This window comes from Diadema setosum, chromosome 3, assembly GCF_964275005.1.
Source record: "Diadema setosum chromosome 3, eeDiaSeto1, whole genome shotgun sequence".
Lineage (NCBI taxonomy): Eukaryota > Metazoa > Echinodermata > Echinoidea > Diadematoida > Diadematidae > Diadema > Diadema setosum.
The window spans coordinates 4,699,658-4,712,205 of NC_092687.1; the positions used below are offsets into that span (position 1 = coordinate 4,699,658).

A 12,548-nucleotide genomic window follows, 5' to 3' on the forward strand; every position below is an offset into this window, starting at 1 on the left:
GTTTTCTCAAACAACTGGGCCATTTGAAACAAACAATTATCAAACATGACGGAAACAGCATTTGTGTGGCAAGATTACAAAATAAATGTTACAAACATTTAAATTCTATTCAGTAATTCTACATAAACTAGGTTTTATCTATAAAAAAAAATAGGCATTACAATTCTTACTTCTACCAAATGTCCACAATAAAGACATCAACAGCAATAAACTTAATTGTAGCTGTGAAAATTCTACTTTCTGGTGAGAAATGTTGACATCTAAATTACTTCAGAGTAAGAGTATCTCTATAAAAGTGGAAATTATTCACAATATTCCAAACCTAGCTTCAAAGCACTAAAAGTCTGTATTGAAATCATCCCAGGTTGATGTGTGTCTCTTAATGACGTAAACATTCACCGAGTTACGTGACTTCATCATTTAACAGAAACTAGAATTTGTGGTAAATTCAAACATTTCATTACTTCGCATCTACAGAATCAAAGGGAAAGAAGGCAAACACAAATTAGATCTATCATGAGATAATGAAATATTCTCAATCAATAGTTATTTCATGCATGGCAATTTCTGAAGTTCAATATCTACAATAAAAACTCTACAGAATTTAATTTTCATCTAACATTTATTGTAGTATCTATCTAAGACTCAGTACTTGTATAATTCATAGCACTCATATCATTAATTTTTCATCACAAAAATCAACTGAAACCATTATACTAAAAATGAAACACAAAAGAACTTTTTGGGGTATGTTATGTCAGACTCTGGGGTTTATCATACAGCAGCCTTCACTGAAAATAAAGGTATATTGTTCTCTGCGTCAAAAACTCCATAGCATTCTAGCATGACTATGTGTGTGTAGGCTGCCATACAGTTTTTCAATGACAATTAATTCAAAACACAACAAAAGGCAACATATACTTAACCCAGCATCATCCTTAGTGTAAACAGAATTCAAACTCTTGTAAAAGATCAAGCAAATAATTTATTTTTCTATATCTAATCAAATGTGAAAACACGACACATGGCAAGCAGGTTGGATGTCTGCATGGTTTGCTATGGGACTTCCTATGATACAAGCAAATATATTAATTCAATATTTAAGTACTTTCAGTTTGGAACTCTTGAATCTTATTTTTCTCAAGATGCTGACAAATATAGGAGGTTTAGCTTCAGGCCAGACTCTCAGGGCAACTAGAGATTGATTGAGTCAGTGATATAAATAGTGGAGGGACTCTCATACCTTATGTCCCCCAAAAAAATTAAAACGTGACCCTCCGCAATGATAACTTTAAAGATAGTGAATCAATCCCAAAAAAATTTCAGGGTATGAAATTATAACTTATTACCCACGTCTTGCAGAAAACCCCATCCGATTTGCTTCAGTGGTCAAAGAGAAATGAGGACTTTTGTAGAGCATGTCAGGAATCCCTTGCCTCCAAGTTTTGTCTCTTGTGTTCACACATTATATGCAGTTCCAAGAGCATCTGAGTGCTAAACTTGGAAGAATCACATCCATGACATCACCGATTCACATTTCTCTGTGACCACTTAACCAAATATCGGGATTTTCTGCAAAATATAGGTAAGATGTTATATTTTTAGACAATGAAATAGCATTCAGACAGTCCAATCATATTGGAAGTTATCAAGGCAAAAATCCAATTGTATTTTTTTTTTCGGGGGGGGGGGGGGGGGGACACACTGTAGAGGGAATTTCCTATTCCTACCGACAGAAATAATTACAGTGTATTCCTGTTAAAATGAAGTCCTTGGGTCCAGCGGTTTTCTTTCGTTATATCAAAACTTCATTATAATTGAACGGTATTGTGTATAAAGAGATAATTTTTGGACCAAAATTTTGATTTCTTTGTATCGAGAATTTTGATATACCCAAGTTCATTATAGCGGGAGTGCACTGTACTGTCTTACTGGAGTCCAGTCATCATTGATACAATGAATTCACTGGTTTCCATAGTAACCCTCCCTAGTGTACTGTTCCTCGTAAAGTGTGTTAAGCTTGTCAGCTGCCTTGAAGAATTCTAGCTCCCTGAATCGGGGGTCAAGGGTGAACCACATCGCTAGAGCGCACCGCCGACCTCTGATGACCCCTTTCACTCCGTGTAAGTTTTCTGATCCAGCCGAGAAACCAACCAGACGGCCACAGTGTGGTGTGACCACTGACTGTGAAAAAAGAGAGAGAGAGAAAAAAAAAATGACACACAAAGTAATCATTTTTTCCTTGAACTTCTTTTTTTTTTTTTCAAACTGATTGCCCAATTTTTCTTCATCCTTGTTCATGTAAATACATGTAAGCACTGATTGTCCAGCCGGGCTACACAATTTCAAAATAGCCCGGGCTATATGGGGTAAAGGAAAACTATGGATCTTTAATCAGTTTCAGAGTTTCATGTCACTGGACTATATCTTGTCACAAGAGGGCACTGCTTCTTCTCACTAAACAGTAAAAATGCTGTTTCACAAACAGCATTACTGTATCATGCAGAAGGCCTTTTTTTTTTTTTTTTTTTTTTTTTTACACCAGCCCTATGGAAATCTAAACTCAAGATTTTTCAACAATAACAGGTGCTAATTCATTTCCTATTCACATCCGCCCAAAAAGAATTGATCTTACATTTCACTTTATACTGCAGCAGACTGCGCAGTTCACCCACACTAGACATGATGGGATGTATTGCGCTTATCTCTTGATGCGACTCTAACAATCAAATCATTCTACTATTTCAAAAATCTCACGAATTTGACTCAAGAAATTTTCTTAATCAAATCTTTCAAATTAGTGCAATTATTTGAATTCACATTCATCAATCAGAGCTCTATTTCATGATCGGGTTGATTTCCTGAATCAGAAAAAGGCCTAATGAGAGTAAATCTTGGAGAGAAATGGAATCAAACCTGAGCTGTCTGGTTGAAGTGAGCAAAAATAAACTCTCCCCCCTCGAAGTCCTCGTTGAGGTAGAGAATGGCACTCCAGTCCCGCCAGACAAAGGCAGGTAGCTTCTTGTGGCAGTTCCCAGCGGGATCCAAGTTACAGTTATCGGCATGGACTGGGTGACTGAGGTCTCTTCTAGTCCAGTCCGAATCTGGTGTGAGGTGGAGAAAAGACCAGGACTCAATTTGTTCAGCAGCAGACAAGAGTCTGGTGAGAGGTGGAGAAAAGACTAGGGGGTGTTTCATAAAGCTGTTCTTATAGTTACAACGACTTTGAATATGAATGACTGGTGATCCGTTCTGATGTGCTATACTTATCAGAATTTCAATAATTCAGCAGAAGAACTGATCACCAGTCGTTCTCAAGTCGTTTGTAACTTTACAAACAGCTTTATGAAACACCCCAGGACTCAATTCATCAGTAGCACACAAGGTTTGGATTCAAACCATCATTGATTCTCAAAGTTATGAACTCAATAAACCAGTTTGTAATTAGCTCATGTGTACATGAGTACAAATGATCTTTTTTTTTTCATTTTTGTTGTTTTTTTTTCTCAGTTGGTTTGGCACTTTCCACTCATTTTCAAAGTGACATAATGCCTAGGGCATAATTTATGGAATTTATGTTGAAACAAAAAATAAACTTGGCATAATGCATAGATTGTTTTGTACTGAATGCATTAACAGACATTTTTTTTTTTTTTGTTATCTACATTGCAAAATAACAGGCTTGCTGTCAGGTTGATGTGCTGGTATGTACCATCTCAAAGAATTGCAATTAATAATCATAATTGCATCACAGATGCTAATCTCTGTGAATATAAAAACCAAATTGCCTGCTGGCAAAAATGACTCTTTTTTTTTTCTCATGGAAAAAGATTAAATCACACTGAAGCTGGAAATTGGCTTATCTATCACTGGTAGGGAAGATGGTGGGATCAGATGATTTTATTGAAACATTCAGGTGTCAAATTAAGAAGAAAAAGAGCTAAACCAGTTTCTTGCAATTGAGAGTTTCATTGGTACAATTTTGTCCCAGAAACTTCAAACATAAATGACAATCGAGGAGGATTTTCAGCTGTCACAATACAGTAGTTGTAGCTCTTTATACTGTTTGCTGCCAAATTCCCAGTTCTAAATGAAAGGAAAATAGTGAACATGCGGTGGCACTAAACTAAGCCAATATCTGGCCTCTTTATAACAAGGTTCCACTGCAAGAGAATATATTACAAATATATCAAGAATTTCATGCATGTTTACAAGAAACAACTTTGCTTGTCTCTCCTGCATGCATAATTTCACTACATGGCAACTCAACCAAACTTTATGACTCTTTATGGCTGTACACATTTCATGGAAAGCTCAGTAGCCAATGAATTGGATATAAGAGGTTAAAAGGGAGTTTTTTTTTTTTTTTTTTTTGATGATTTTTGATGACATGGAGACTACATGCATCCTAAGCTAATGATTTGCTGCAAAAAAGGAATATCAACATAATATTTTATCAGCAACTTTATGTGTGCTCACACCTGATACAATCATGCCTGCTATCAATTGTAAAGTTTTCTCCTTATTACTCCCATACTAGTATTACTTTCACACTGTGGCAAGACATTAAAATCTCTTTCAGGTTAATCTTCTGCTTCATTTTAATGTTCACATTACACTACCAAAATATGATTCACTTTGTCTCTGATTTCATAGTAATTTTCCTTAACTTCACTGAGGAGTCACAATAAAGGTCATATGTCACACCATAAAGTCTAGTGCACTGAACAAAAATCACACTACACCACTAGTGCATGTGCTACCATAAGCTGTCAGTTTTGCCGAGGTTTAATTTTTGCTAATTTTGTGAATTACTGTTGGACCGGGAATTGAACAAATATGTGAAAATATCTCGAAGTGACAGGCATCAGTGCAAGTATGATAGCCTTGGTGTCAAAATTGCAAAACAAAATTGTTCATGACCTCATTGGCAAAAATATCTGTACACAAGAACAACAGCTCATACAGTAATACACACTTTTGAAGTAACGCTGCACAATGAAAATCAACACAACAAACACACAATGATAAACATGGAACAAACTCTCTAAAAACTACTGACAAAGAGGGCACCCTTCTCTGATATTAGATGATGATTTGATTCAAGTTACAGGTCTTGTTCAAACACTGAATGGAATCATGTTTTTGTATGCTGTACAAAGTCTCTGTATTATTTCAAAAACAGACAAGACATGTACATGATATGTACATGAAATATCATACTAAAAATGTAAGTTGTGACCTACTCACATAAATTTTGTGCCTAAATAGTATACCGTAATGTGATGCAATTTTGATAAACTTACGAAAGATTAACCTTTCCAGTGAGGTTCTATTGAAAGCCCAATAGAGTTCTTTCTTGTGAATGAATATTTGTGATAATCGGGTAATTTCTGTGAAATTAACCAAAAATTTAACAGTAGTTGGTCTGGCAGTAAATCGACTGGTCTCAGAAACTTAAAACTTTTTTTTAGCGTTGATTTCCATAGCAAACATACACTTATGATTTAAAGTGAACTACGTCAAAGCACTCCAAAGCATATCTTGCTTCACAATCTATCTCTCTTGGGGAATATCTTGAACGGAAGAGCAGAAGGTCATTAGCTTACAAGGGAGTGACGACCTTCTGCTTCTAAATTCATGACATGCTACCATGGTGATAACATGCTTCATGCATTATTCATGAGATGACTCACTGCATCCCATGAAGCCTGCCTCCTATTGGCTAAAGTGTGGGTAGAGGCGTGTCTAGGGCAAGCTGTATCCTAGCAACCAGTGAGGGGGAGGGGCATGCAACCTTTCTCTCTCTGTCTGTATCTAACAAAGATACACACACACACACACACACACACAAACAAACACACACACACACACACAAACAAACACACACACTGATAAGAAACCAGTTCACAGCTAGCAACAGTCTGCAGTGACCACTGAATCACAGAACTTACAAAACATGGGTTGATCTTTCAATGAGAAAAGCAGTTACAAAAAGAGATAGGCAGAAATGTGTAATTTACATGTAAGTTCTACATGAATGGATTTTTGTGGATGTGGATGAGAAGTATACACATTCACCTTTTTATACCTATATGCACCTGGTTCATACAGGAATATTTATAACAGTTTCATGACATTTGCTCCTGAGACAATTGCTCCCATGAAATATGTGTATATATATATATTTTTTTTTTTTATCTGCATGCTATTAAAGCCAAACATAAATTCTACCCACAAACATAACCCTAACCATAATCCCTACATAACTAGACCTAAAACCCTATCACAATCCTAACCCTAACCTTACTGTATGTCCTTGGAGAAAGTAAGCCCGGAGCGATTGTCGGAAGAGCAAATGTAGTGTCACCATTTCTATTAAACACAATTTTCATGCAAACCTATGCAGTTTATGAAATATCTTCAGGAAAACTATGATATGAAAAGTTGGTTATACAAGTCAGTTTCAAGAGAATGTCTGCAATGAGCTATATCTACCCATGCTGAGATTGTAACTGTGAACTGACTACTACATCACCAACTGTCAACCTTCGCTTTGTATCACATCTGTCTACTAGTAACCATGGTAACCAAACCAACCAATCAAGTCCATCCCACCTCAATGTCCATCCCACCTGCTATCTTAAACCAGTCCAGCAAAAGATAATCAGAAACTTTCTTACAATTCTGCAGTTCTGTTTCAGAATAATCCCCCTCTAAAACTACCATAACTTGAAACTTCATCAAACTTCATATCTCTCCTTGCACTTTGAAGACAACACATCCTGCAAATCAAATGAAGATGATGAACACATCTTTTAGTGCCAAGTTGTTTTTAGTGCAACTGATCGACAAACTACCAGCCATTGACGTAAATACACAATTATTTAGTGTTTGAGTAGCAACCATGATAACAAATCATGGGCATACATACTCTGGTGGAATTCGAAAACACAACCTCCTGTAGCTAAACGGGCTTCATATCAACTACCGGTAGTCCATTTTTGATCATGGCTACTACTCAAACACCAAATAATCAGTGTCCACTTTATGTTAATGAAAGTAAACTTATTGATCAGTTTCATGTCTTGTAGCAGTGGTGGATCCAGAGAGGGGCAAACCGGGCACGCCCCCTCTTTATTTTCATTTTTTTTTTTTTTTTTTACAAAAAAAAAGAAAAAAGAAAAAGAAAAAAATGGGGGGGGGGGGGGGTTGCACCCCCCTTTAATTCCAGGATTGCCCCTGTTGTAGTGATTGTAGTATTAAAATGTGTGTAAACTGGGCAAGAATGATTAGGTCTATCATAAAGAAATGATTACCATGACAACCAAACTAACATACAGACAGACAAACAGACAGACTAAACAGAGAGAAAGGCCAGGAATGTGGATGTGTCTTACATGCCAGCTTGCTACCTGGCCTGGACTGGCGGCAAACGAGATGGGTGAAGGAGAAGAAGAGGTGGGTCTTCAGCTGGAAGTGACGTTGGAGGAACTGTCGGGAGCGTTCGGCGAGATGCATGTAGATGGTGGGATAGAGGAGGGGTATCCGTCCCTCGCTGGCTGCCTGGAGGATGGATGGATGGATAGACAGACAAGTAGACAGATAGACAGACAGACAGACAGATAGATAGATAGACAGATAGTTAGACAGATAGATAGACAGACAGACAGACAGAAAGACAAAAAGATGCAGGCAAACCCATTAAAACTATCTTGTTCCAGCAAGGTACTGCTTCATTGAAGAGAACCTGTTGGTCCCAATTTTCCATTACCTAACAGTATTTAGCTGTTCTCTTATCTAGTACTGTAAAAGTGGAAATTTTCGCGGTGTTCAAATTTTCGCGCATTTCGCGCAACCAGAAACTAGCGCGAAAATAAAAGCATGCGAATATTTTTGCTTGCCATATGTGCCTGTGCGTGATGTCTTGATTCCGCGGAATTAAAAACACGCGAAACTCTTCCGACCCGGCCAAGCGTGAAAAATTAGTCACGCGAAAATATCCACTTTTACAGTACATTTTCAACGAGGTACTGATTATAATTATGTAGAATCGACTGTCCCAGGAACCTTGTTATAACTAGGGTTCTCTGTGTTACACACAACTGATGGAAGCACAGACAGACCACTAAAGAAATGTCAAAAAGTTGACATTCCTAGTCATTTGCTAATGAATTTAACAATGACATTCCTCTATAACTCTTCTAGTAATATTACTTCACATCATTTTTTCTTTCATTTCATCCCGAAGTAGTTTAAACTTTCTATAAGGTGTAGGAAACGCACATTTCAAAGGAGGATTAGATCAGCTGTGAACCAGAAAGGTGCTATTGTGTTTTGAGATTTGAGTGAAAAAAAAAGGACAGACAATCAATTTTCAGTAGTTCAGAGGTCTTCTTCATCTGTATGGACAGGATAGTCTTACCAAAATGACATCAGATATGACTTGTTGCTTGGTATGAAAATGAAGACCAGTCCTGAGGATACTTGGTCAGGTGTCTATGGGAAATGTGTGTTGTAGAAAAATCAGCTTCTCCTCAAAGGGAGAGAAGAAATGGGTGGAATATACAAACTGCACTAAGGTAGATATCAACTTTATTTCTTTTCAGCTTAAAAGACTACTCACCACTAGTTTGCAGGCAACAACCCTTGTTGGTCATAAAGGAGTCTGCACCAAGACTACTACATGTACATGCACCACCCTCTGGCACTGTCCCATAGGCCCTGTGTTGTAGAGGCTGCAGTGCCAGGGTGGTGCATGTAGTAGTCTTGGCGCAGACTCCTTTACGACCAACAAGGGTTTGTGCCTGCAAACAATAAACTCACCTCCACGGCTTCGTTGACTGTTAATCCCTCAAAGCTCTCATGCTTGGTGTGTGGGCTTGGCTTGCCCTTATAACCACTACCAGTCTTAGCTTCTCCCTGGGGAGTGAGAGAATTAAATAGAAAGCGAGATAAACATATGAGAGAGATATAGATATTACAGCTGTAGGTAGATATACAAATAGAGAGATATATCTTGGCTTGCCCTTATAACCACTACCTGTCTTGGCTTCTCCCTGGGGAGTGAGAGAATTAGATAGAAAGGGAGAGAAACATATACTGAGAGAATGAGAGAGGCATAGATACATGGATAGATAAAGAGAGAGATGTATCTTGGCTTGCCCTTATAACCACTACCTGTCTTGGCTTCTCCCTGGGGATGAGAGAATTAGATAGAAAGGGAGAGAAACATATACTGAGAGAATAAGAGAGATGGATAGGTAGATACAAAGTTTTACACAGAGAGATATAGTTTCGCTTGCCCTTGTAACCATGACCTGTGTATCTTGGTTTCTCCCTGGTGTGAGGGACAGAGAATAAAAATGGATACATTCTGTACATACAGAGAATGAGATAGACAGATAGATAGATAGACAGATAGATAGATAGATAGATAGATTGATTGATAGATGGATAGATAGATAGATGGATAGATAGATAGATGGATACATGGATAGATGGATAGATGGATAGATGGATAGATAGATAGATAGATAGATAGATAGATGGATAGATAGATAGATAGACAGATAGAGAGAGATCAACAGAGATAGAAAGATAGAGAGACATATACAAACATAGATAATAAACTTGACACACATATAGACAATGAAAGAGAGAGGTAAATATAGAGACAGAGATAGACATAGATAGGAGAGAAAAAGACATAGAGAAAGATAGAGATAGATATACAGAAGTAGACAGAGAGGGAAATAGAAATAGAGACAGATAGACAGATAGAAAGAGAGATTTTCATATAAAGATAGATAGCAAGAGAAAGAGAGGGAGAAAGAAAATGAGACAGAAAGATAGGGAGAGAGATGATATCGCTGTCTGAACACGAGGTCAGACTGTGGGAGCGATCTTGCAAATAATCAAAGTGGATGTTTGGTTTCAAAGCCTCACCCTGTAAATCCTAATTTTGGAGAAAGCTTTACTATCATGGGTACTAAAGAAAGAAAAAAGGAAACAAATGTCTAAACATTCTGGATGACTAACAGTGTATGAGGGACCAGGGCCCCATTTCATTAAAGATGTCAGGATGGCAACTCTTGCTGGAATGGCAGCTTTTGATAGCAACAGCTAATCAGGAAGCTGGATTCTTGTCATTACCATGGCAATTGCCATTGCAGCAGGAGTTGATATTGTATCAACTTTTGATGAAATGGGGCCCTGAATGTTTATGGAACAGTGCATTACAAGTGCTGTATTGTTTATGTCGATGCAAGTCAGTTCCCAATATACCCTGCTCTCTTCACTCACATCCAAAAGTTGTAAAAGAACTCCACACTCCTGGTCAGCGGCCAAACCATCGGCCACCACTCGATTCGTTCCGTTTAGCTCCTCATCAGTCATCACGACGTCGAGATCCTGAGAGAGAAGGGAAATAAAACTATCATCCTATCATTAAACAAAGATCAAATATCATCTCTTCCTTGTCTCCCTCACCTTAACATTATGAACATTGTATGACAAGTTCCTAGTCAAATAGAATGTTGAGATGAAGAAAACATCGAGGAGAAAAAAAATCTAAAAAAACTTGAGTTTACCCCTTTATGTGCTTTGGGTATCAATTAGCACAGGAAAACTCATAGCATTATACACAATGTCCAAAGTCCCTGGCATAGAAGAGGTTAATATTCTCACCGGGAGGTCATCCAGGAGGAAGTAGGCATTATCCTCAATGTTCATCATCTCTTCCATCCACTCCTTGACCTCATCCGTCATCCCCTCACCATCCAGGATCCTCTGCAGCTTGGCTTCCTCCGAAGACAACCTTCTTTCTTCCTCATCCTCTTCGTCGTCATGGTATCCACATGAGCTATCTTCATCAATTTCCTCCAGGCCACACATTTGCGCTGCCATCCTTTCCTGTATGAAATCTGCATAAGGGTTACTTTTTGTATCGAGATGGCTCTGCTGTGAACAGCTGCATTCTTGCCATTTTGGAAGTGGCTCTTCAGAAGGCTGTGTGTTTTCGGTATCATCTTTTTCTCCTTCTTCTTCTACCTCTTCTTCTTCTTCTTCTTCTTCTTCTTCTTCTTCTTCTTCTTCTTCTTCTTCTTCTTCTTCTTCTACCTCTTCTTCTCCTTTTTCTCCTACTTCTTTTTCTCGTGCAATGCTGCCATCTAAAGAATCTCTTACTCTTATCGTATCGGTATTCTTATCATCTTTATTATTGCTTTCTTCATTTTCTTCATTTTCCATTTCTTGTTGAGGAGATTCACGTTTAGTTCTTTCTTTATCATCGCTTCCATCATCCTCAGACGGATAATATTCTCGATTTTGCTCAAAATCATCTTCCTCTTCGTCTTCAATATAGTCACCTACATCCTTCTCCTCCTCCTCCTCATTCTCATCCTCATCTGCTGGTGTTGATCCAGGAGCTCCTGCCTCATACCCTGGAGGATTCACCCAGTCAAAGTACTCCTTCTTGTCCAACCCCTTCATGGGGTTGTAATCCTTAATATCCAGCATCTTGGACGGCTTGTTGCTAGGATACACTACATCCTTCCGGTCCTGGAGGATGGAAGGTGGGTCAAAGTTCTCCACATCCCTTGACTTCTCCTCTGTCTCCTTCTTGTGGTCATAGATCAGTCCTTGCTGGGACAAACCTTGGATCATGGTTTTTAGCTGTTCCCTTGCCAAATCCTTTTCTACATTCCCATTCGCCATCATCTTCTCTATGGCCACCTAGAAGAGGAATGAGAAGCAGCAAAACACCGGAGATCTCAATCAAAGGATTTTGATGGTGGTACAGGTCAGTACAGAATTGCTAGGGTGCTAGAGTTACAAAGAATGGTGTTTAGTCAGTATAGAATCACAGGAGTGTCAGGTTTAATAGAAATGGCATTTGGACAGTACAGAATCACAAGATTATCAAAATTATCAAGAATAGTATTTAGTCCCTGACATCCAGTGACTTGCTCAAATTTAAAAAAAAATCCCTTCGTCACATTTTCCAGTTAACCCACTGAGGACAAGTCCTGGGTACACTCAGGCAAGTGTCTATGGGAAATAAGTGTTGTAGCAAAATCAGTCTGTCCTCAACGGGTTAAAGAAAAATACAGACATGCCTTGACATAGAGCAAGGAGCAGCCCATATTAGGTTTGTCATTGTAACATGCCTCTGATAATATGTTATTAATAACTCTGAGATCACAAGAAATGTTTTACAGTGAATAATTCCTCATAGTAGTCTCCAAAAACCTATTTGTTTTGTGAAAGAAAATTGATTTCTTCATAACTTTTACACCAAATATCAAGGTACAAAACTGTGAATGACACAAAAGAAAAGAAGTTTCCTTCAGAACTACTGCATAGTTTACATGGGACTTGTTAAAGGAGGAGGTGTGGTTTATTTCCTGAAAAATGGCAAACTTATCGAGGGGCCTACTTCAGAAGGTAGTCCTTTTTTTTTTTGGTGCCTATTTTAGGGAAAGGAACCTATTCCAGAAGGTAGTGCCTATTTCAGGAGGTGGAGCCTATTCAAACCGTCAAGACGA

The 12,548-nt window shown here is 38.2% G+C and overlaps 1 protein-coding gene across 1 annotated transcript in view; it reads right to left on the minus strand.

Moving 5' to 3' along the window:
• Positions 1 to 1,792: 1,792 nt before the first annotated feature.
• Positions 1,793 to 12,548, minus strand: part of LOC140226528 (prolyl 3-hydroxylase 1-like) — a 57,622-nt gene continuing 46,866 nt past the window's right edge. Inside the window, exons 7-12 of the mRNA XM_072306978.1 lie at positions 10,690 to 11,736; positions 10,306 to 10,413; positions 8,827 to 8,922; positions 7,401 to 7,566; positions 2,917 to 3,104; positions 1,793 to 2,184 (exon numbers count right to left, since the gene is read on the minus strand). Coding sequence (XP_072163079.1) covers positions 1,963 to 2,184; positions 2,917 to 3,104; positions 7,401 to 7,566; positions 8,827 to 8,922; positions 10,306 to 10,413; positions 10,690 to 11,736 — 1,827 coding nt within the window. The 3' untranslated portion in view covers positions 1,793 to 1,962. The remainder of the gene's footprint in view (positions 2,185 to 2,916; positions 3,105 to 7,400; positions 7,567 to 8,826; positions 8,923 to 10,305; positions 10,414 to 10,689; positions 11,737 to 12,548) is intronic.